At 38.0% G+C, this 25955-nt stretch overlaps 2 protein-coding genes across 2 annotated transcripts in view; one reads left to right on the top strand and one right to left on the bottom strand.

Moving 5' to 3' along the window:
• LOC121955322 (disks large-associated protein 2-like) overlaps window positions 1-25955 on the bottom strand; it is a 113660-nt gene that overhangs the window by 12730 nt on the left and 74975 nt on the right. The window contains exons 3-7 of the mRNA XM_042503216.1: window positions 23839-24056; window positions 20961-21114; window positions 18711-18930; window positions 9914-9958; window positions 4103-4159 (exon numbers count right to left, since the gene is read on the bottom strand). Of these exons, the coding sequence (XP_042359150.1) occupies window positions 4103-4159; window positions 9914-9958; window positions 18711-18930; window positions 20961-21114; window positions 23839-24056 (694 nt within the window). The remainder of the gene's footprint in view (window positions 1-4102; window positions 4160-9913; window positions 9959-18710; window positions 18931-20960; window positions 21115-23838; window positions 24057-25955) is intronic.
• LOC121955323 (cytospin-A-like) overlaps window positions 3672-25955 on the top strand; it is a 114206-nt gene continuing 91922 nt past the window's right edge. The window contains exons 1-2 of the mRNA XM_042503217.1: window positions 3672-3747; window positions 3996-4201. The gene's annotated coding sequence lies outside the window, so the exon portion shown is untranslated. The remainder of the gene's footprint in view (window positions 3748-3995; window positions 4202-25955) is intronic.

Genomic DNA, 25955 nt, shown 5'->3' with positions numbered 1-25955 from the left:
TGGCAGTCGAAATGAAAGTGATGAATTGAGTTTCCTACTACTAATACTAGTACTAAAACATTAGATCTTACCTACCCCAATTCAAAAACCTATTATTTGCTATTATTAGATAATGTGTCGATGAAAACGTCACAAACAAGGTTTCTCCCCTCGACAGCGTGACTGTGCTCAGAAATTACTGTGTGATTACCACCAATGAGTCAGAAGATGTAATTTGAGTTTCAAATGCTCAATTTTATTGTGGGAATGTGCACTAAGTTGGTAACAAACAAATGGACAAAACAACTGAGCAGTCACATAACCCTGTGACTGTACTCTCTCAGTAGGCTAATGATAAAGACTCTAAATTAGCCTATCATGAGACTGAAAGTTGAGTCAGCTGTACACAGTTCCTCTGCTGTTCATTCATATATTTTATGCTTGCCTAAATAGATTGACATTTGCAAACACATTTATTGCCTCACACGCCTACATTTATGTGCTGGGCATAATTACACAATTATTTGCTTGGGTTAATGTTGTTTAGTGAAGACATTTAATTTTCTGACTCCTCTCGGGCTGTCATATCACCACATAATAAGCCTCTGAGAGAATTGCCCTTCTCAATCTCACAAAAAAATGATCACCATGTCTTGCAATACGATTGACTGAACACCAGGTGTCCCCCCCCATAGACTCTACATAGTCCATTTAGGGAGCTACCTTGGTAATACTTGATTTTGTCAGTGGATTAAAAGAAGAGATTTCACCAGTACAGTGCTTTGTGAGTGTTTTCATGTGTCTGTGTCATTTACATAATATCTGGTTTATAGTTTAATGTCTAGAGCTCACACTGAAGCGGCTAGAATTGCTGGAAGAATCAACTGAATAGAACTTGTACGTTGCAAGTTTATTAAAGTCAATTTAAGCATTGGTTGGATGTAACATGGTATAAATACTCAAATACCACACTAATGTAAGCACAATTTTTTAGGTACATTGTTTGTACTTGAGTACAACCATTTTATCATTTCTACTTTAATAGATTTCAGAGAGATTGTACTTTTTATTCTACTTTTATATTTCTATTATGAACATAGTTGCCACATGAAACTGCTCATAGCAAGGTCTATGGATTATTTTGAGTAATCCGATCATGATTTCTGGAAAGTCACATTGCGCTTGAGTTTTTCAAATGTATTATTTGGCACTTTGAGCACCACAAGCTGAGTGTCATATAGTCTCATTACATTGGAGAAAAGGCAGACATCTCTACAACCGATATCTTCAACACTCTGCATCTCACACCAAAACAATCTAAAAGCTAAGAGGAAAAATATGTATTTTTGATTTTGGGGTGAACTGTATCTTTAAAAGCTTTCCCAAATCACTTAACACTGTTAGAACAACAGATTGTAAGTATGGGGTTTACAAGTCTGGGTCCAGGCAAGAAATTGTAAAATTTCGTTGCAATATTTCCAGAGCAAATACTGTCCTGAAGGCAGTGTGGCTCATTAACAGTTAGAAACAACCTTAAGCCTTAAACTATTGTGGTAAATAGTATTAGTTCCTTACAATCAGAGTTCAAGGTCTTCTGTTTAGCTTTAACATTTTACACTGTCAGAGAAAAAAATCACACAATAAATCTAAATGTAAAAGAGGAGGAACAACATTGACACTGACACTGTGGCCTCAAAAATCAATGCAGCTGTGCAGTCCTAAGACCTGTCCTGCTCTCTCCTCCTACATGAAAGACCCTTACTTAGAACAAATGCTTAACAATGTTCAGCATGTGTATTTGACACAATAAATTGCTAACTGAGAAGAAGTTGAAAAGGAAAGTTGAGGAAAAGTGTTTACATCCACAAAGTATACTTGCAGGGCTACTGTACAGCAGATATACTTTTAAATACTACAGTTTTAGTTGAAACTTTGGCTGATTGAGTCCAGGGGAGCATCCTGTCCTTTGTGTAGGCAGTTGTGCTTGGCTGTGTTTGAATATGATTGTTTGGCTTAACACTGCTGCACCGGGCGGTTCAGTAAACAGACCCACACACTGGAGGTGCAGCCAAGACCAAACGGACCTGAATGTCATGTTAAAAAAATGTGTTGCTGCTCCGCTTAAATGTTTTTGTAGTATTTAAAGTGAACAGTGTGGACGCTGGTAGTTTTTGCCCTCATAAGAGGCATTTTGACTCAACAGCAGTCTTCTGCAGCTCAGAAGCAGGGAAATGCTTTTGCATCAAGACAGAAATTAACCAACCTACCTAAAAATTATCCTAATGTAATCTCCTCCCTGACTATCTAATCTACTTTTCGTTGTCATGTCATCATCTCTCAAAGTGAATCAACAGTGGACATAAGGTTTATTGTATCAGAGTTTGGAGAGCAGCAAGCTACTACACAATTAAGTCTAATTAATCAATTAACTGTTCATCGGGAAACCTATCTATCTACTAATCGTTTGAGTTATATATCAGGTACTAATGTGTAACATTATTTGAATAAAAGTTTCTGGATTTACTGTTTTTTTTCTCTTTTTTATGGGCAATCATTCTGTTTTGGACCATTGCCTGGACAAAAAAAAGATATTTGAAAATGTCATCTTGGGCTCTGGAATCTTGTGCAAAGCTATTTATAACAATTCTCAGACACGTTATGCAATAAATTAATTTGAAACAGTTACGTGTGACTTTCTCATTGCAAAACAAGAATCCCTCGGTTGCCACGCAGAACATCAATACATCGAGTTCTTATTTTGGTAGCCCACTTCCGCGGAGCGGCAGTGTGAATTTGCATATTAGATAAAGATTTAGAATCATGACATTTAGATTAAAGATTTATATTTAACATAGGGCACTTAATCATAACATATAACATTTAGATTTAAGATTTAGATTTAACGTATAACATTTAGATTTAATATCTATCATTTAGATTTAACATTTAACATTCAGATTTAAGATTTAGATTGAGTCCCATATACCACGGCCCAATGTTAGCGTTATATTCTAAATAATTGCTAGCGAAATTATATCACTTACTTACGGAGTTGCTCGATTTGAAATAAACTTAGGCATTTGAGGAAATTCTGACTCATATATTGTTAATATAAACATCTCAAAACACACCTGCAGCTGAAGCCACTTATTCTCATTCAGCACGGAGTATTAAAAAATATATATATTTCACCGATGACATACAGCGTCATAGTACACACGGTTACGACCCCTTCCGAGAGCTTGCTGCGTTATTTACGTTACATGAGGCGCGTACGTCAAGCCACAACGTCAACGTCAGCAGACAACAAAACGACTCAAACAGGAACACTTCCTTATAATACATCTATGCCGAAACAGCCACGGTAATAGTGAAAGCGACATTTTGGTTTGCAAGTTCGGAAAATTTCAGTGTTTGGAACACGCCGAGCTTTTGAACGGACAAGGAAATATTGATATACTGACGTGTTTAACCTTAAAACCGTGAAATTCACAAACTACACAAACGGCTAATGGTGTTAGCATCGTAATTTGGCTAACTTTATTTTGTAATAGTGTAGAAAATATCAGTGTTAGAATGCGTATGTAGGGTCGGACGGAGAAATGCTGCGGATGTGGTTTTAAGGATGTTTTTGATACGTTTTTGAGGTTAAAGTTAACTATAGTTTTTAACGATACTAACGTCCAAGGCAAATCAAGTGAGGGGCCGTAATGCTAGCTTAACCTGCTGTCCAAGTTAGGAGCCACTGTTCGAGCCAGCATACAGAGGGTGAGTATGTAATTTAGCCTCACAACATAGGTTCTCTCGACTGCTCGTTTTCAGTTCATATTTTGAGGAGGACTTAATGAAAAGAAAAATGAAACGATAAAAAAACACGAAACGGAAGCCTTTTTTGTTAACAGCATTTGCATGTTAACTTATTTCAAGTTGTGTGTGTAACCCAACCAATATCAGTAAGAGATTAACTTTTATTACCTTTCTGTCTGCCTTTCCTACGTTCTCTCATTCTTTCTTAGATGGACCCCCTTCTACACGCATGGATGTATGACTGCAACTGAAACGTAGTTTGCAAAGATAAGTGCTAGTATGAAGGAAAAGAGAAGAGATGAAGATGGACTGGTACCTGGAGGTGGCTGAGCACGGTCCACACTGCAGGAAGTAGGGAGACGAAACTGAATCCCTGCAAGGAGCAAGCAACACCAGTTAGAAAGGACAGATGCAGGTATTTAACACACCATTTCACACCTACAGTGAATCATTCTTCTATACCTACCACACCTAACTCCAAGAAGGTCTAAAGCTCATTGAAAATATTTACAGGATATTTTCTTTTTGCTTATTAAGTGGTTAAGTCACTCACTAACAGGCAGGAGGAGAGAGAAACACAGATATGCTCGATTTACGTGTTGGAAATAGGTCACATCAATGTTTTTTGTCCTTGATGTTGAATATATAGAGCTGAATGCACTTGCAACAAATGTGTTACATTTACAGTCTTACTGTAACAAACTGCTTTACCACATAAAGAAAAAGGGAGAAATGCTGATTCCAGGGTAAAACTCATTGTCCAGCATTTGCTGTGTTTCTGTCTCAAAATGCAAACATTCTAATGGCACTGACAAAACTTGCAACTTGATGGGCAATGCTCATAGGCAACAATTCGCAAGGAGGTACCTCAACCTTTTTTAATTATCCAATAACAAAACTTATTATTGGCAAGTACATTTGGGTATGTATTTGTCTAGACTTTGTACTTGTTCCCTTTTGCTTTGGTTTTTGTTGCCAAAATTATCAAAAAATATGTAATTGCATCATAAAACCCTCAAAAGAATCACATTGAAATTAGATTAATGGCAAAGGATGATCCAAAATTAACCAAATGGGAAAATTAAATGGAAATCAAGGTTGTTAGGAATTCTGCCCATCTGCATTGCCCTAATATGTTGACCATGTATTATCATGTAAATATCAATCCTTATCAGGCATGAGATAACATGCATCATCTGAATGTGAAAACGGACAGATACACCTTTTCTTAGTATATATAGAAGACACAGAGCAGACATCATTGTAACATAAATATGAAAATCAAGTTAAATTAAAAAGTCAGAATTTAATAAATCAATTAACGATTTTAAATCATGAGGCAATTAATTTTTCCAATCTTTTGATTACTGTATGAAGAAATATTCAATAATCAAGTATTAAACTTGGTTTATTAGCAGTACAGTGTGTCTCCTGAGAGAGGCACAAAACATTGCATTTTGAAGTAAAAGGCCAAAAAAAATCTCATGTACACATAAAGTCTTAGAAGAAGAGACACAGACAGTCAATATAATCAACTACTGAGTTACTGAAAATGCCACAAACATGAGTTTGAGTAAGAAATTTTCAGTCTCTATCAATTGGCATTTCTGTAAATCCAACATAAATGAGGTTTAGACAGTTGGGAAACAAAGAAAATCAGACAAAATGTGCTGAGAGACCCAGACAAAAAACATGTTTTTAAACGCAAGACAGTCTATCAGTCTTTTTTTTTGTTTTGTTTTACGTCTGGACTGCTTTTGGTGATACATCAATAAAGTGTATTGAAAAGTGACGCATGCTGTACTGTAGCATGTGAAGTTTCACTTTTCACATTCCCATTTTTCAAATCTTTTACTGAATGGGTACGGCCACCCCACTTGTATTTAAAGCCAGTTTACTGCATTTAAATCCATTTTGTTTGGTTAAACAAGCTTAAGCCAAACTTTACATGAAGTGCCAGTACACTGCTGCACTTAGAATATAATTCTAATCACAGCTAATAACTTAAAATGAATTTAAAATCACTTATTATGTTCACTGTTGTGTAACATTTGAACACAATACGTGCAGCTTCGATTCCAGATTGTTTATGTAGATACTCTAAAAACTATCCTACTTACATGGACCTCATGTAAAGCGTGACCTAAAATTGTTTCATAGTAGCTTGATGCAGAGTATATGAAACAGACCTTCTCTCTCGTGCTTTTTCAACAAGGCCCCCTCAAACCTTTTGCTCCTTTGTGGTCAAGACTCAAATTTCAGAAAAATCGTTGCAAAAGTTCTGACTGCGTCTCCTCCCCGTCCGACTCCCTCCATTTGTGCCAGAGGCTGTTCTTGCCATAGTTGTGGACTCAGACTGGCAAAGAGGCTGGGGAGATGCTGTTCTCACTCAGGTCAGGGTGGATGGTGGCTTAATGACGTGCAATGAATGACGAGCTGCATCTATGAGCATGGGGGCTGAAGATGTAACAAAGTGAATGTGAAGTCTCTCACGTGTTAATTTCTCAGTATGTTTTGTTTAAGTCCAGACTGTATCAACCATGGAAACTACGTTACTATCTAGCTTCACTCCATTTTAACAAGGGCATAGATTTTTTTAAAATGTATTTTATCTGAATAATCGTTGTAGTCTAAAGCCTAAAGGCCCTGACACACAAGTTAATGGTCAGCTGGCAGTCAAAGTTGGGCCATCAGTGAGCGTCTGTTGCCCTAGTCTTTGTGGATTGTCCCGCACTGTGGCTCTTGTCAGCCCTCGTCAGCCCTTGTTGGCTTTTTTCCCCAGCCGATTCACTATGTTGAATTGGTGTGGGAGATGGCAGATACTGTCAGTGAATGAAATCACTCCAATTGGCAGTTCAGTTTAGCATATGAGAGGAGAAACCAAGTGAGGAAAGTAAACAAGGCTTAAGTCAAGAGGGAGTGTGATCGAAATAAAGTTGATATATAAGGTAAGATTGTTTTTCTTAAGTCATTCAGTCCTTTAGCGGAAACATTTCCTGATGGTTTGTGTTATTGTCCATTGGCGGATGGTCAATATGCTTTGGAATTTTAACATTGTGGAATTAATGTGCTAACTGTCTAACAAATGTCATGACAGTCTCCCAGTTTCCCTTTTTTAATAATGATTACAGAATACTGCCACCTGCTGGTATGCAAAGTTATCTCCTCTGAGGCAGGTGCAGAACGTACATGGTGGTTGGCTGTTGGCTGTAGTCTTTGCAGTGTGTTCATATGCAACTTTGTGGTTGAGATACAGGCAACATGAGGTGATGCAACAGTCGACCTTTGTAGCCACTAGTTCTTTGATGTCTGTTTGGTGTGTCTGGCCCTTTAAAGTCATGACTTACAGCCTTGTTTAGTTGCAATGTAATAATGATATCTCTTTAAGAATTGGTTTTATTTGCTTTCAGTGCAATCAGCACATTATGTATTTTGACAAACAAGTTGAAAGCATTGCATCTCTTTTACATAACTGCATAAATAAAGCATTTAACCGACTTCAACTTTTTTTTTTATAAAGCCAATGTAGCTTGTTAACGGCTAGGATCCTCAATGTAAAAATAGCCCAAAAGAATATGTACAATTGATTATAACTTTAGATCCTCCATTGCCTATTCATTGATTGACTCCGTGATGAAATGCAAATTAAATCTTTCTGGTGTACTAAACTAGTAAACTAAAACATTTCTCAAGTATGCATAAAAAGATGCATATTGCCACAGGCAAAATAAATTACTGTGTTAAGTTAAGAGAACACGGTGCTTTGCAAAAAGTGAGTTGACTAAAGGGAATTTATTTTTCTATCAATATTACTATACCTAACCCAGCCATTGTTGAGATATTTCCTCAGGCCTAGGACTGAGCTTGAGTATGGCACTAGTGGTCAGCATTGTTGGATGAGTGGATGGGTCTTTAAGTGAAGGAATGGAGGGATGGATGGATGAATTGACATAGGACAACTAGCAGGACTTGAGTTGGTGTAAAGGTCTGTAATTCCAGCAGATTCTGCTGGATTTACAAAATTTAAATAGTAGGTTTTTGTTGCCCTTTTTTAAAGAGCCGTACAATAAAACAAGCATGTTGTTCATAGCCACATACATATATACATACAGTGGTGATGCCCCCATGGATGCAAGGTGGATTAACCTTTTTATGTATGATATATAACAACAAACCAATACAAATCAATGGTCCGAAAGTGTCATTTCAACATACTCTATTCTTTTCATTGCCTTTGCCCCAGTAGTGTTCGTTATCGATAGCGTCCCAAATAAATCCACCAAAAAAAAATTTACCTTTTGCAGCCCTCACGGATAAAAAAAGGATATGTTGAAGTAACTGAAACAAAAAGCCCTACTAGCAACCACTAAAAGCTGTTTGTTCAAGTTTTGGACAATAAAAAGCACATAGTGACGACATTACTATTGTTAGAGCCCTACCAATAGTCAGGTTAACAAGCTAAGATTGTGTTTAATGTGGCACTCGAAGAAGACCTCAAGAGTTGTTAAACTTCAACAAAGATTTTCCCTCTTGAAGAACTGAATCTGCTGAGGATTTTTTTCTAAGCTACTTGCGAGGTGTGCAAATATGACGTTTTATTCTGAGAGTCTCACTAGAATAGCCCTGTCCAAAGTGTAAACAGTTCATTCAACTGAGGAGTGTGTGTGTGCTCCAAAAATTTCAAGCAAATCTGCCTATTCCATGTGTTCCTTTGAGGATCGGAATCTCAACAAATCTTGAATACCGCCTTTAATTAATTTGTTGCTTTGAACCAAAGTCTTGGGCAAATAAAACAACAACTGACAGAACATTGGATATTACCATTCATGGGCTCTGCTGCTAGTGCGTCGTTAAAATGTTCTTGCTGTAGTACAGCAATGGTAGGTGGGCACAAACTTTGCCACCAAATATGAACCTTTCATTCAGTGATGGAAATTAACTTATTCGTTCACCAGCCACTGTGGCAAAATCTACCAACCACTCAAAAGATTGCCATTGTCTTTTGAACAGGTGAGCAAAGCAAATCCAGCAGCCACTTGTATATTTTACCAGCATTTGGCTGGTGGCTGGTGCTAATTTCCAACCCTCATTTCATTGTGAACAGACCCTTTTAAATAGAGTTTTAGCCCACAGAACGAAGGTTGGTAGTTTATGAAAGAATTGTATGTTTAAGATTAGCTGTGTAAAACCATGCACAGAATCAATAAGATCTGAATTTGAACATTAAATCCATCCATCCATCACCCATGACCTTCAGAATTAAGTTTAAGAGCTGGTGGTATCTATCCTCACCTTAAAACTAGTGTCAGAGGAGTGTGCTGAACTAAACGCGCCATCTGCGTCAAAATCACAACTACTGAAAGCAACTGCCTTGAATACAGATAATAAAGGGTGTCTTTATACATCAACAACTGTGGCTTGTCCACAGTTTGAAACCCGATGATGTAAAAGCATTGATTTGTGCTGGTTTGTAGAACAAAGCTGTTATGTTGGTCATAACCTGCCTTGCTGCATGCCAGGATATTTAAAATAAGGACACACTGTTGTGTGCTGATTTTATTCCCCTCTGTTCGCTTAAACAAAATGTATACAATGGTTAAAGCAAGAGGGTGGATTACTATTAAGACCAATGAATTAGAACAGAACAGTAATATTAAATCATAACAAATTAAATAAATAAATAAATAAATAATTTAATGGATTTTGTAAAAGGCTTCATGCACATCTCAGTTAAAGTGTGTTCCACTTTTGCAGAATAGATTTTAAATGGAACAGTTATTCTTGTGTCTCACTCTGTTCAAATGCAGTAGATACTGTACAAGAAATGCCAGTGTGCTAACACAAGGCCAACATGTGGGACAGAAGTCAACTTATTTCTTAGTTTTGTACTTTTAGTTTGTTGAATTTGTTGTCCAGTACTAGTACATAATCTCGTAAATTCCACTGCATTCAATGTGGAAACAGATGGAAACATTTAAATGTATTATACATACTTAGTGAGTATGACAGCATTTTCAAGTTATGATATCTCTTATTTTAGTGGATAATGTTAATGAGTCAGACAAAATGTATGAAAAAACTGCATTAACAACATATAAAAAAAAGATATAATAAAGCGGTTCCCTACCAGACCTACCGTACTCTCTACGCCCCCCAGCTAAGCTACGGGCGCCTGAAATGGGGGAAAAAAGAAAAATAAAACAAACAAAAAGAAAAAGGTGATAGCTTAGTAGAAAAGCAATGCAGATTGAGAGGGTCAAAGTAAAATACACCGTGTCTAGCCCATGCTGTGTATTTGTGGTGTGTTTAAGTGTGCAGACTAACTATGGACACAACAGATTCTATTTATGCTTGAAGTCAGTTTCCTCTTTGGATGCCATTGTAAAGCTATGACCCCCATTTTGCCATTTAAATTACCATAAATATAAACATCATAAACATTTTAATCCATTGTTTTATATCAATTTATGAAAAATACATAAGGCCAATAAAAGTTGTAAATGAAATTTCACAAGAAACACCACAATAAGCAAAACAAAAAGAAAAGAAAGTATCACATACTGGTTTCATTCTTTTGACAAAATATGCATAAGCTAACAAATGCAGGCTAAACTATGGTGTTCAAAAGGTGCTTCATAACTTTGACAAAGTCTGATTCATTAAACAATGCAGTCTGAGATCCCTGAAAATTGCAACATGATTGATGCAAAACAGAGTAACATGTTTTCTCCAAGAAACCTTGAATAAATATGGGAAGAGAACATAGGGGTAGAAAAGGATTTATATTCAAGCAGTGTTACAGGTTCAGTTGAGATCAGATTCCATCCAAAAACCTTTGTCCTAATAGCTGGATGTCACAGAATTGGCACAGTTGTTGCATCAGATCTCTGGATGACAACAAAATGTAAACAAAACCTCATGGGGTAATTGACTACATACTGTAACACATAAGATAGACAATTCAGAATTCCTTACAAATAATTATATCTTTTATTACACAAAATATGGTTGCATGGTTAAAAAATAATTTTAATACCCTTTATCTATTTCCTCTTCATCTTTGTTAAATGTACATCTTTCATGTATATATATTTTTAAAATAATACTTCGATCAATGTCTGTATTTTTGCTACATTTTAACTTGTTTTAAGGGAAGGGTCATTTCTTTGGACTAAATGGTGAAATGACAATGACACACTGGATTAAACTTATTTATAGCACGGGTGAGTTCCCTGGGATCAATCAATCGCCAGTTTGCGGTTCAGTTGGATATAAATTTAGAAGAATGTTAAGCATTTTTACAGCATTTCCAATTACATTATCACAGGCTTTGTTTTCTAATTTTGCTGTTGTCAGTAAATAAATTGACAATGCATGATGCACTTATGATTGTTCATTTCTTTTGTATATGATGTCACAAAGCACACAGATGCTACCACTAAGCAGGAATCTCAAGAATCTCACCAACAAACTCTTTGATTCTAGTATACGTAGATGATAAAATGGGAGAAAAGTGAATGAAACAACTGTCTGCTGTCTGCCAGGAAACACTAACACAACCTTAAGTGTGGCCTGTGGCTCATGCAAAAACAACTCAATAAAAACAAATCCTTAAAAAACAGAAGAAAAAAAAGAGCCACCACTATTTTCTGATACATCATTCCATTTGCGGCATTGTTGACTTGCATGAAAGCTTAACATAAACACTTAATATCTATAACTGCAAATATTTAGATGATGTAAAAATACAACAAAGAACAAACGACTTGCATAGAATGAATGAATGTAGATTGGAGACATCATGATTGGCCAGTCTTCAGCACCTTTAAATTAGTTTGCTTTCCCCAAACAATGGGAAAATATGTAAGTAAGGAATGCCACTGCAATCCCCTCTTACTCATTCAAAAAGCAAAAATATGTTCACAAGCCTCTCCAAAGTTTTTTTTCCCATATATACTATATATATGTATACTTATATAATTCTTTCTATGTATGTATTACATAATAAAATGATTATAGGCTAAATGTTGTCACAGTCATATGCCTTTCACTGAAATCATTTATGATTTATGCTAACCCAGCTTTTGGCCGGCCTGTGATGAAAAACTCAAAACTGAGTTTGTTGGGTTTATAACAACAATAAATAGGTTATATGCTTTGAAAAATTCTTATTCTGTATTGCAAATAGTGTAGAATGGCAACAATACATTTGAATGTATTCCTTACCTATTATTCGTTGTACCAAAACCTCAAGTTCAGAATTATGAAGTTGCTGCTTAAAATGACCAGCAAAACATGTCTTAATATAGTGTTCCTCTGTAACACATATATTAGATTATCAAGGCAAATGAATCATTTAGCTAGGCATTTAAGCTCAGGTTTAATGAGTTACTGTAACAGTTGTGTGGGGCGGAGCTACTGCAGTAACTTGAAAGGAAATGTCTGCCTTCTTTTCTTCTGTGGCTTCAACTGAAATTTCGATCTTACCTCTCTTACAACCTTTGTATAAATATCATCTTTTCAAAATGCCACCTTTTCTGCAAGTATTGTCTTTTGGTCGTGCAAAGGGGGAAGAAGATCCACTCTCTTTATAAAGTGAGAGATGACACCTCTCCTTTATTCAAGTCCTTTTGAAAGGTTCACATTTCAGTCAGGGGTCTGATACATACAGGCTTTCCATGGTCCTGTGCTGCAGTGATCGTCCAAAGATAAGTGCTGTCAAGCTTGGAGATGTGTGTTGTTGGCCTCAGTTCCATGGGCCACAGTATTACAGTAACTTTGGTACGCCATGTTGGTACAGTGTGACAATGGACCAGATGAATGGTTGAGGGGAATGCCAGCGGCGAATGAGCAACTATTATTTTATGAGTAACAGACAAAATGAGCAGTTGGCCAAATATAGCAGATGATTTAGGGCTCCCACCCATTAAGGTTTGACAGGAGCCCAGCTAAGCCATCACTAGTGAGGCGGTGTTAGTACATTCAGTGGTACTATACTGCACCTCTGTGGACATGTCGGAGAGGTAGAGGCCCTCAGTGGCTCTGATTGTCTACTTATAGGGACCAATGTTTCTCTGTTATCTTTCTGCAGTGATGAGCCACCCCAGCATGAAAAAGTCCACCATTACTAGAAAAATGTGGCATTTAAAAAAGGTGAATATGGTAGAATTGAGTCAAAATGTCTTAACAGAATTTACCAAAAACAATAAATGTAGTATTTGTTAAACCCTTCCCTCTAAAAATAAAAATGAAAAATAGGTAAGATGCCAAACCTTTAAGAACATCCAGTCACCACTGCACGAAAAACAATAGGCGAAACACTGGTATGAACTACCAACTTCCTTATGAGGTGCACAAACAACTGGAGGATGAACGTGATGAAATAAATGAAGACAGACCTCAAAGACTGAAAAAGTGCTGTTTGGTTTAGAACCACAATTACTACTATAACCCCTCTCAGCGCTGTCAGAAATGAGTGTTTATAACTGCAAACAGTACAAGTATTGAATATAAGTTTCTCTATATACAAAATGGTACATTTATATACATATACAGAGTTTGAACATGAATGCAGTTTGTGCAAGAATGAACTGAAGCCAATACATTCATACTTCTCAATCATTGTGAACCTCTCTTACTATTTCCTCTCCACATGCTGTTAGACTTAAAGTCAGAAACAAATAATTCATCGTAAACAATTTTAGCCAGGGACTAAGTCCACAAAAGCCTTGAAACAGTGTTATCCATATAGTATTCCAGCAGATTAAAACCTCACAGACTTCATTATAAGTTTATTATAATCTCTGAACACTATCTGCTGTTTATCAAATTATTAGTTACTTCTCTATTCGCTGTGTTTCACCAGTTCGCCATTGAAAAAACTTTTGTAAATTGGAAATTTTTCAAAATGCCCATTTCAACTGGAACTGGCTACAAAATGGATGAAGGCCATGGCAAAGGAATGCTTTGATTAGAATAACTAAAAATTAAATCATACATCACTATATCTAGAAATAATGTATTTATCTTATCTATGTATCAGTAATGCATTTATTAAAAAACTAGGGTTTATAAAGTTATTCACAGTATTTTTTCAGTATACTCAGGTGCTTAAGAGAATGTTTCTACAGAAAGAGAAACTGGAATGAACATGAGCTATTCATTTGCAGAAACAGACCGACTTATGCCTCATCTCACAATGGCTGATTATTAAGTTTTTATCATTAAATGACCCTCAGATCAAATTTACTTGAATTTGCTTTTCTCTGAAGTTTGGGCTTTTAAGACAACGAAGGGAAGATGATGCTGCACTGTTGGCACTTGAGGATCTGAACATCAGCCACATTCTCTCTCACACTCTCATGTCACCTCATTCTGGTGTAAAACAAAGTCATTTTCTTCTTTTATTCCATGGCTAAGCAAGACACTTGTTAAAAGATTGCTTGAACAACATTGTAACCTGTTCAAGAGATGACAGACTCTGTGTCTGCATAGAGTAAAGGGACATCTAACAACAGCTCTGCCCTGCCTTTCCTGGTTGATATCAGGTTTTGCCCTGTCTTTCTCGTTTCATTATGCACAGAATGGGAATGATTAGAATGACATAGACAGATATGACATGGGCCCACTGGTGTACTTTCTGCTCCATAGTTCTAGACTGGCGCTTCTGTGACCACCTGTGTGGCCACCCGTGTCTGCCTGCTTTTGGGGCTTTTGCTTTTTGGTGATCTCCCATGGGAAATCCTCTATTGGAAGTGGGCTGGCAGGACTGCCTGAGCCCTCTGGCGTGCTCTCAGGGGTTCCCTCTATAATCTCAATTCGGGGTGGGTCCATCAAATCCATAATGCTGAAGGGTGCGGGCTCGGGTTGGCACATCACTGACTTGTCCTCTGTGTTTTGTCGAATAGACCAACTTGAGCCTGCTTGGATTCCTATGGACACTCTGTCATCTGTTTGTGTGGTGCTGTCGCTGCAAGGCTCTCGGCATAAAGTCCACATGTTGTAGCACTGAGTAAAGTTGAAGAAGTTACTGTTGAAAGTCTTCAATTCCCCACAGACATCTCTGCGCAGCTCCGCCAGTTCATAGCGCATTGCTGAGATTTCATCCTTCCACTGCATGTTGAAGGCAGCAACCATATTAGCAGACTCTTTAAAGGCCTGAATGGCCTGAGGGACCGGCGGCTCAGAGGCTACGGGTGAGGCGGAAGGGACCCTGTATGAAGGCGGGGATGCCGGTGGGACAGAGATGGCTGTTACAGTGGAGCTAGTACTGTGCTGGCTGCGTGCAGCAGCAGTCTCTCTCTCCAGCCTCTCCAGCTCCACATAGGCAGAGGAGCTAGCACCATCATCATCCTCTATCATGTCTTCATTTAGTAAAGAGGTCCCATCCACAACATCATATCCCTCTGGAAGAAAAATTTGAATATGCAAACAGAAGGACATTCAAAGTGAAAGGAACAGCTGGAGTGTGATTTGATTTGGATTCTGTGCTAGAAAATAAACACATATCTATGGAAAACATACAGTATGTGAGTGGCAAGTAACTCCAAAGACATACAAGATCAGACCCAATTATTTCTTGTTTAGTTCTAACGATTTAGGCGTTTAATCATAGATGAGCACCCACCATTGACTGGTGTGCTGTGTAAATGCAACTAGACCTGCACCGGAACTGTACAAAACCAAGAGGTAACTGAGTAGTCATAAAATCACAAAATTACAAGAATGTTCATTCGTGATCAATATCTAAGTATGCTGTTAGGGAAATTCATAACATGCTTTTAGAAGTTGCTCATCATAATTAAAAAATTTGGATGATTTTTAAAAAATTTTTTGTGATGTTCAAGTATAGCACTTTTGTACAATCCAGAATGGGTCAGCTCCAAATAATAGAGCTCCTTTATGGCAGAGCCAGTACACAATATGCAACACCTTTTTTGGAATAGGTTCTTGAGTGCCTCAACTTGACCAAGACAATAATGATTGTCAATAAACTCACATGCTGTAAGCTTTTCACAATGTTTTTACACTGCCTTCTCAGTCATCTCAAGGCTGCTTTCCATCTTTTCACTGCACAGCACAGCAAAGAGTGGAACTAAACATGAAATACATCAATCATTATCAGATCATGAATCCATTTTCTGAGAACCCATTTCTCAAAACATATCAAAATGTTTATTTTTGTGCCATTTTGTGCAAAAGAAAAGATGTAAAGGGGTCAGAAGAATCACAACCCACTGGGTCAAGAAGCAGATATGAACCCTATTGAACATATCAGGTCCAAAGTGGCTGATTAGACCGTGTGGAGTAAGTAACCCGGCGAGGGGAGGGATCACTCCCCCCTTCGGGGCTGCACCAGGGAGAGGCTGCAATCCCACAGTCAAAGATAGCTGACAGACTCAATGCCAAGGGTTAGACTGCCACATGTGGCCTTTTTGAAAGAAGTCAGATTTTCATGGAAAGAAAAACAGATGCTGCTCTTACAAATGATTGGAGACAGTGGCAATTCGATCACATTCAGTGCTATTTTATGGATGCCATATAAAAACATTCCGAATGGTTTGGGAAGTACATCTGTCATACATTTACACTTACAATGTGGTTTAAGCACACTTAAAATAGAGACACGGTAAACAACTCACAAACGCCAGCATCACATTCATCACTTAAATTAATAGTCAGTATCATCAAGGTTTTAATAAGAAACCAACATGTCTGAGGTTTTGTGAGTTGTTTGGAACCATGTTTACTACTTAGGATTACATAATGAGATATTTCTACCAACTATACATCTACTAATATATAAACTCTATGTATCTATTGTTTTTACTGAGAAGGCAGTGCAAAAACACACATATACATAGATATATGTATGCGTGTCAACATTAAAATACCTGCGACAATCATCACTGATGCCTCCAGTTGTTCATTCCCTCTGGTTATCCTTCAAGAGATGGATGGTCAAATGGAGAGGGGTTTGCTGCTCGTCTGCCCTACGGAGCATCATGGGATCCCTTCCCCACTCAAGGGCCCACTAGCCTCACACGGGGTTTGGTTCATAAGCCGCTTACAATTCAATTATAAACTAGTATTGAATACTAAAATAAAAGCATGATTCCAGGAATCAATGTTTTTCTTAGCCAAGGTAACCTAGATAAGTTACTTTATTCAATTTCATGACCACTATTCCCTCGGAATAGTGCAAAGAGTACACCAAAGGAAAAGTATAACTGACAGTATGGTTTGACTGGGAGGTGACAGTACTGTGTACAATTAATCACCATCCAGTGAACCCTTCTCTGGGTTCTATAACCTCATCTGACATTATAATTGATGCATCATGCCAATCTTCAAAATAAAACTTCACATCATATTGTACAGTCAACTGCTTGTTTTAGTCCATATAGAGCCGACAGATTTGGAGCAGAGAGTTAAATGAATAGAGTTCAGCAAATAAGACAGTGGGATTGGAGAACACTCCTTTATCCTCAGTACTTCTGCCGCATTGAAGAATTCGTAGATGGAAACCAAATTGAAGATGAAAAGGATTCCAAAAACAAAAGTCCAGATTGCACAAGAAAACAAAACCCACAAAATGAGCAAAAGTGCAAATGTCTCCAATATTAAATTGACAGAAAAGTGTACAAAAACAATAAAAATCCAGGTCATAATATTTAAAAATGCACGCAATTAAAGAAAAATGTTTCAATAGGGTTCATAGCTTTACTCTTGCAAGTAAACACCAAATGCACTTAGTGAGGGAGTTACTGCAAAGGCTCTGCTTGCACAAAGAACCTGAAATGCTAATTTTGTATTGCTTGCACTGTGTCGCACAAAACCTTGTAATCCTTGCATTTTGTTTTAAAAATGCAGCATGAAGCACAAATAAATATGTAGGACCGTAAACAAAATGTGCTGTTTTCAGAACATTTTGAGTCAGGGTCCACTGTCATATTGTAATTGTTGCTAAAAATCAAATCTGGCCAGTGAAATTAAGTTTGCTAAATTGGAAGCTTGCAGTTGAAGATGACAGTGATTAAGAAGCTTTAGGAAGCCCTGTAAGAAACTTAACAAACAGTTCACTTGTTATTTTGACTGAGACTGCTGCTCAAAAGCTTCATGCAACACAATACAACAATACTGTAAATAATCAAAGGTTGTATATTTTAAACTCAAATATACCATCAGTAGACAGATCCTTTGTGCAACCAGCATGTGTGTGTGCACGTGTTCTAGTCTCTAGAGGTTGTTGACTTACCTTAAATTGGTTACAAGATTGGGTTTTTAAATTTTATGAGGTCAAAGACCTGCTCAGTTACAAAGCTAATGTGTTGGTGCAACAGAGCAGGGGGAGGACAGGCGGAAGGCTTGTCCAGTGTATCCTCTCAACACAAATATGTCAACAACCTACCGCTCCCCTACCCCTGGCCCGTTTTGTTCTTCATCCCTCCCTAAGTAACTCACACGCTTCGCACAACACATATATATAACACCACAGTTTAACATGCTTAGGGTAGGGCCTGTTCCTCTTAGGCATGCCATGTAATGTGGCTGTGCTGTGTTGTAATATTGTGTACCGTGTGTTGCCATCTCCGTGTTAATGCGACCCCCCCAGACTATATCCTAGTCTACAGCTTGGCAACACCACAAGTGACCAACCAGAAGCTTGGCTAATGATGCATGAATCGTGCAAAGTAACACACAAGCAAGTCCATCTAAACAATTGGGGGTATGCAGAGGCAAAAACAAACACACACACACCATAGCTTCCAAAGAAAATAACTGGGATCATTCAGCCCGGCATCTCTGAAGCTCAAGGGTTCCCCACTGTACATATGTAGGTATGTCAAGTTAGTGCGCATGTATAGGATGTATGAGGATATGTAGCCTAAGCCCTCTCTCACTTAGGGGGGGGATTGTTTTACCTGTTGTGGATCTGAGAGTTGAAGTGACAGTGGAGGATGTCATTGAAGGCAAGCAGTCGTCATCTTGGGAATAACCAGCCTGAATTGCACGGAGGTAACTGTGGCTTCGAGTGCGGAACGAACCAGGCAGGTCCAAGGCTTCCATGGCCTGGGATTCTACTTCACTAAAAACGGACTCGCAAACTGACTCAAACTGGCCATTGATCTCAGTCTCACTCACCTGAGAGACAAAAACAGGAATAGCAGTCCTTAATTTTTCCTCTTCCTTTCTCTTTCTCACTTTGATTCTTCCCCTTTGCACAGCAAATATGAAGGAGTGTTAGCGTAAGGAAATGCCACTGTCATTCCGACCTTAAACTGAATAAATGTCAAGATCAAATGAAAAAAAGGCAGATGACAACAGAAAACAATCAGAAGAATATTCAGTTTGTGTTATAAAACATTCCATTCACCACATACCCCCAAACTAAGATGCACTGCACTGTATACTTTACGTTACTACATGGAAAATAGGACTGCAGTCTCAATTCTTTACCTTGTAGCTCTAGCTTTTAGTCTTTTATAAATATTGTCCTAACTGACACAAGATAAATTTATGTTCTATCCTGTCATGTCCTCTCCTGTCCTCTGTCCAAATAATCTTGCTATTTTCCCATTACTTGTTTTCATTACTATTTAAGACACTTTCTCCTATCACTAAATGTGTCAGCACCAGCAGGAGTAAGCTGATTGTGCAATCCCTTTATGTCCGACAAAATCACTCTTCTGCTTGTTACTCCTCCTTATGGAGGGTTTATAGTCAGAAATCGTCATAGCAACCTTGTTTTGTGCCACCATGGAGGTCCAAAACAGACTCGCAAAACCGATCCAAATGCATAGACTCATAGCAGCGTATGAAAAAAATAGCTAAAAAGGTTGCCGTATAACATTTGTAGTGGTTTGCGAAAAAATAAGCTCAGTTAATCAAGACAAACTTCTGGTTTTGGCGTTGTTTGCTGCTCATTAGCTGGCATGTCATAACAGCAAGAGACTGATGAATCATTTATAAGTGGTATTTTCCAGATATCCTTTGGCCAAATCAGATTACAGACTGACTAATGTGAAACTGATCGTAGTTCTCAATTTCATGTTCTCTTGTGACACAAAAGTATTACAAAAAAACAAACTGTAAACAACATGAGACTATGTCTCGAGCTGATTTGGAGGTAGACTGCCACTTAAATAAGCGATTCCAAGTCCCTTTGAAACCTGAGCAACTTGGATTGGATAGATTTCTTTTAAAAACATGTGAAGAAGACAATGAGTAACTTAACAAGAAATTACCCCAAAATTAGCAAGAAATTAGTGAGATGTTACAAGAAAATGACCTGAAAATTAGCAACAAAAAAAGACATAAATAGAAAAAAGGTAAAAAAAAAAAAAGAAACAAAACAAAAAAAAAGGAAATGACTTGAAAAAAAGTGCTAAAAATATACTTTTACATTGTACATATATACATATAAGTATATTCAGTTTTTGGACATTTTCGCTTTTTTTATTTATCTTTTTAAATAATTTTGCTCTGTTTTTTTTTCTTTTTTTGGAAACACATTTTCAATTTGCTCAGATTTCAGAGGATTAAATGTTTGTGAAAGAATGAAAAAAAAAAACTGATGTTGGCCCACCGCCGACATCTGACTAAATTAGGAATTCCAAGATGTTATTTCGATGGCAGAGGAAAGTTCAACCAATATTAGTGAACATGAGCTATTCTCTCAAAGCCAGAAACCGGAGGAGTAAATCATAAACTTGTGGTGTCATAAAGTATAAAATCTGGAGCTGTTCCATTGACAATGATGGGAGTCTGATTTTGTGGACCCTGCAAAATGTTTGTTTTCTTTTTTAGACCCAAATGACATCTTTCCCATCACAAATTGTAGTTCATGTTCACTAATATTTGCCTTCGGCTGTTCATGTTCACTTGTAATTTTGAAATGTCTTAGACCATAGGAATAACATGCATGAATTTTTAAAATGGGTGTAGTTCCCCTTTAACAGCACACGTCAGTTGTGCCTATTGACTTCAGTCGAGACAGTCATGGCTATGTCTACTAAACAATCAGCTGTGGACCTCCAATATGGACACCTTTGGATTTTTCATGTCTCTGTAATGCCCTCTACACAAAGCCACCACATAAAAACAACATGACATAGGCTCTCATTAATGTCTCCAGGTGTTGCCTCTGTGCGATGCTTGTGTTTAAGACTCACCTGGCTGACGCAGCTAGCCTGACTGAGGGTGCTGACGGCGCGCATGTAGCTCTGGTTGCGAGAGCGGAAGGGCGGGGGGTGAAAGGTGGCAGGGTCCAGCGTGACACTAGGGTGGGGTCGCATATCTCTTGTGGTTTGCAAGTGGTAGCCCTGGCTGAACAAGGACAGGGGGTAGGGATAGATACGATTGCACAGTTCAAATGCCACACATGGAACATCACTGTATTATATTGTAGTTAACAAATCTAATGGCATGGTGTGCTTGCTTCTAGTTGGGCTCCAAGTGTTCTATGTTGTATAAAAAGCATGTGTACGGCCTGTCCCTAGTTCTTCTCAGAGAAACAATGAGAACTAGGAGCTGCAACAATAAGAGATTATTACATTCTCCACCAGAGGCTAAAAAACAAGGGGGCTGATTTGTTTGTGGGCAACAACCGAAGTGATCAGCACCCCACTGAGATGATGGTAACAAAAATAGCACAGAGCACTGAGTGGCAGTAGGGATGACGGATGCATGACGCCTCCCCAGGTTCACAGAATTTGGCCAAATCTAAAAGCCACATGGCCTGGAAAAAAATCAGTCACAGAAAACCATAAGCTGAATAAAAACAAGCTGAGCAACAATAAGCTTAGTGGGAATGTAAAGGTGAAGCATTCACACCCACTGTGTCACTAATAATGGAATACTTGGTTGTTTTTGCGGGTATACTTGGCAACAGATACATGCCACCACAGAGATAATTAGGAAATGGTTAAATAGTATCTTAACACCCCCTGAAAATCTTTGCTGGCCACCAGTTGTTAACTCTTCATGTTGTTACATTGAATTACAGGTGGACTTACAGTCAGAGGTGAAACTTGTCAGCCAGAGAGGGCAGCAAAACACTGCTCTTCAGCAGGGTGTTAAGTTACCCTTAAATAAAGGTAGTGCACCACTGCTTGACCAGCACAGAGACATTTGCAACACATTATGCAGATTGTTTTTGTTATTGACAAGTACTTTCCACCTCATTTATATCAGTGTGTATAGAGAAAATACCAAAAACATCTCCCAATACAACACAATTCAGTTAACACACATTGACAAAGCCGCAAACTGCAGCCTTCAAATAAAGTTGAATCAACACCTCTAAGTTGCTCTAACAAAAACTGATCATTGTAACCTTCATCAAAGTAGGATGTATTGCAAGGCTGTTATATTCAATGATATTATTTTTAGCTGGATGTACCACTACAACCACATTTATTTCCATGATTATTTATAGTACAAAACAAACAAACAAACAAATACTTTTGGGAATGAGAAATACACTCAGTACTTTACTGCATTACTGAACAAACACATCTCTTACCTTAAGTCTCTCATTATATGGTTAACCTTAACACAGTAGTCAGTGCCTTTAATGTATGACCTTCCTTGTGACAACAACACATCAAGTAAGCCCAGGCATATTTAAGCCTGCTCTCTTGACACTAACATTGTATAAATGTGACAGTTTTGCTACAGACTTGTCAAATGCACTGTGATAAGATGAGGAACATTGCCCGTGTAAGATGTTGCACAAATATTGGAACTAGCAGATGGAAAAGGTCACAAACACAAAACCCATTTGGTACTGCAGTGTTCAGCAGAGCACTACTTTACCTCATCTCATGAATCAGTTGTCGATCGAACACTTAGCCAACAATGCTCAAGAGCAAGTAAATGATGTGGTTACAGAACAAGCCAACCATTAAGTTCAGCCCAACTCCAAACAGCAGCTTAATACAGTTGTCTAGGCATGCATTAAATTATAGAAGAAACAATAACCTTGTCTTCACACTTTGTTGCCAAGCAACTTCACTTGGAACCATCAAATAAGGTAAAACAGCTGAGCAGCACCAGCAAACAACTGTTTAAATTGGACAGCTTGTAGACAAAGTAGTGAGTCACTGTGAGATGGTTCAGATTCATAGAAACTAAAAGGCTGAGGCTGTGAACTAAAATATTTCAAGTAGGGTGTAAGGACAACACTTATTGAATGCAAGTTCTAGATTTATAAAAACCTATTTGAATGTTCCCCCTTTAAACCCCTACTTAAGTGCTAAATGTTTTTACCAGAGTTGTTGTTTCAGAGGCAAAGCCGCCGCGTGTTGCAGCAGCATGTATTTAAGAGTTGAGGTGCAAGTCAGTTGTGCATGAAACACTTGTTTCTTTTTTTCAAACATCATTACTTATTCTTTAACCTACTACAGATGTAGAGTGTGTGAAGCAGTTTCAAAATGCTGAAAGAAATGTATTGTTCTAGTACTGACATGAACTCATTGATTATCGATCATGTAATTAAGAGTGCTGATCAAAGGCTGGGTAAATATCAATATTGGCGTTACTCACGTTTCTGTGTTGAAGCTTGATAAAGCCAGAACCTATGGCAACACACTTCATAATTGTTTGTGTAGGTAAATGTATAACACCAAAGCTTAGCCCTGACCATTTACCAATCTCACAGTACAGTCTATGCACCATTTACCACCATCTTTGTCAGTCACTGCAACCAACAGTTGTACTTCTGACTCTGTAGACTCACTAAAGACACACTCCAATAAAATCTAAGCCTTTGCTTGTAATAATGAATAATTCAAGAAGAAAGCTGTTCATTGTGTTGACCCTGAAGCAAACACCAATTCCTGAGCTATCCCTATTAATGATAATATAGTCTAAAGAATGACAGTTTCATATGGCACATTTCAGTGAGGAAATGCAATCTTTCTGCTTTATTTTTAACATACCCCATGATCACCCATTAATCCTTTAAAGGCTTCATGAAAAGAATTGAATTAAAGTGAAATCAACATATAGCTTTGTCATGGACATATTAAAATAGGCAGCCAGGCCTACCTTTGGGAGTCTAAATGGGGTCTCTGCATGGCTGATTTGAGGACGAGAGCATCAGGCCGAATGGCCTTCTGTGGTGAGGTCTTCGGGCTGGTGTCAGAGTCGCCACTTTCATCATCCACCTCTCCCATAGCTTTGACATAGCTACTGCTGCGCATCCGCCGACATGGGATCTCGTCATCCTTCTCGCCCGGGTATCCACCCCACTCATCCTGGGGAACCTGTGGGAGATAGCACACCTATTGAACACTACTCATGCATAACTATTTAATATACTATTATATTACTTGTTTACTCGAGTCAGTATCTGTGGTGACTTGTTAAACCCCGAGAAGTACAGATGTAACAGCGGGTTGCACTGATCATGGACAAAATATCAGGCCTGTACAGTGAGCTACATCAGAGATATAATTTGCAAGTACAATGGGGCCCAATTAGCCAAAAGAGTCTGAGAACTGTATCAGACAAGTAGTCGGATAAACTCTGGCTGGTTTTTCCCCCAAACAGAAAATTAGGCTGATTCGCATCCCTGGTTTCAAGCTCCACCTCTGTTTCATTCCCCTCTGGACCTGGGCTCCCAATTTAAACAAGCTCGATGGTTGACCTTACTCCACCCATGAGAATGAGAGTGAGTTTCTCTAGGAGTTTCACAACTGCAACTATACACAAGTACTTTGTATCATTTTTATTAAAAACATCAACTGCCATTGGTGAAATGACTGAAACCAAAGCTATAACTATAGAACTTGACAACATCTCTATAAACTAATATCTGCATATTATTGCAGAATCTACAGAGAGAGCAACAAGATTTTGGTATCTGAAGATTTCTGGTTTCTGATTGTAGTCCTAGTAGTTTTGACCCATCCCCTCTGAGCAGACAGTCTGTGTCGAGAGCAAATGAGGCAGAAAGCATTGGCTGTAATGCAATCTAGGAACCCATCAATGATTGAATGAATGAACCCAGTAACAATGATTTAGTTTTTTATTTGCTTTTTATTTATTTATCTGTATTCAAATGCAAATAATTGTTTATAGAGATCAACAAATCATTGTTAGACCGATAGAAGGTAGAGGAAAGGTAGAAGGTAGATTAATTGGTCATTTTTTAAACAAAGTTTAAAAAACGAAATTTTGAGATTACTAATCGGACTGTAAACAATGACCAACTCATTCGGATATTGGATAGTATCGGACGTCGTCAGACCATGGCCGATAGGTTCTGAGGTTGCTTTAAGGAGTAGGTACTGTAGCTGATGTCAACAAGAGCCACTACAAGTGTATGTGTGTGTGTGTGTGTGTGTACCTCAATGAGGAAGAAAAGCATTACAAAGTAACGTTATCCTGTATTCATTAGGGATGCACCAATTTATCAGCCAAACATTGGTCGATATTTGCCTTTTGACTGCCATCGGCCTATTGGCAAATAAGATGACATTCACTGATGGCAGTGGCTGATATCTTTGTTATGTCACATTAGTGTTGTGATGGATAAATAGCAGGCCCCAGATTAATGGGGTTCTGTTCTGTTGCCAGGGACCCTAAAAAAACCTGTTGGGTCAAACAGACATCTTTATCAGTATGCCTAATGGGCAAAAGGCTGCTGTAAACTCACTAATGATGCGTCATGAGACACACCCTATTGTTTCCCTGATGATGCTCTTGAGAACAACAAATGTGTGGTGACATCAGCAAGAGGAGATCTAGTTAGTGTTAGCTGTTAGCAGCCGGTGGCTGGAACTAACTACAGATGGAGATTGCTTTGAGGACCATTATTATGCATTTAAGCTCTTTTTGGTAAAACCAGTGTCGGGCGAGGGTAAATTATAACGTTCTCATGATGTCTTCAGTGTAATCTTATAAAATGTAGGTTTTGACAAGAAACTTTAATAAATACAGTTGATTTAAGGAGAAATTTGTTAATGTTTTCAGAGCAATATGAAACAGATTCTAGAAAGAGAATTATGTATTATGTATGTATAAAGTGAAAAAACTTTTGGAGCACATACATATATATGTGTATGTGTATATATATATAAGTTCCATGCATCCCTAGTATTTATATTTTATTAAGTAGTGCAGTAATGAAACATACTACGCTTTATTTTCTGTAATTTATT

Source organism: Plectropomus leopardus, chromosome 16, assembly GCF_008729295.1.
Source record: "Plectropomus leopardus isolate mb chromosome 16, YSFRI_Pleo_2.0, whole genome shotgun sequence".
Classification (NCBI taxonomy): domain Eukaryota; kingdom Metazoa; phylum Chordata; class Actinopteri; order Perciformes; family Serranidae; genus Plectropomus; species Plectropomus leopardus.
The sequence above is the reverse complement of the archived record's forward strand: the minus strand, read 5'-3'. Positions and strand labels throughout refer to the sequence as shown.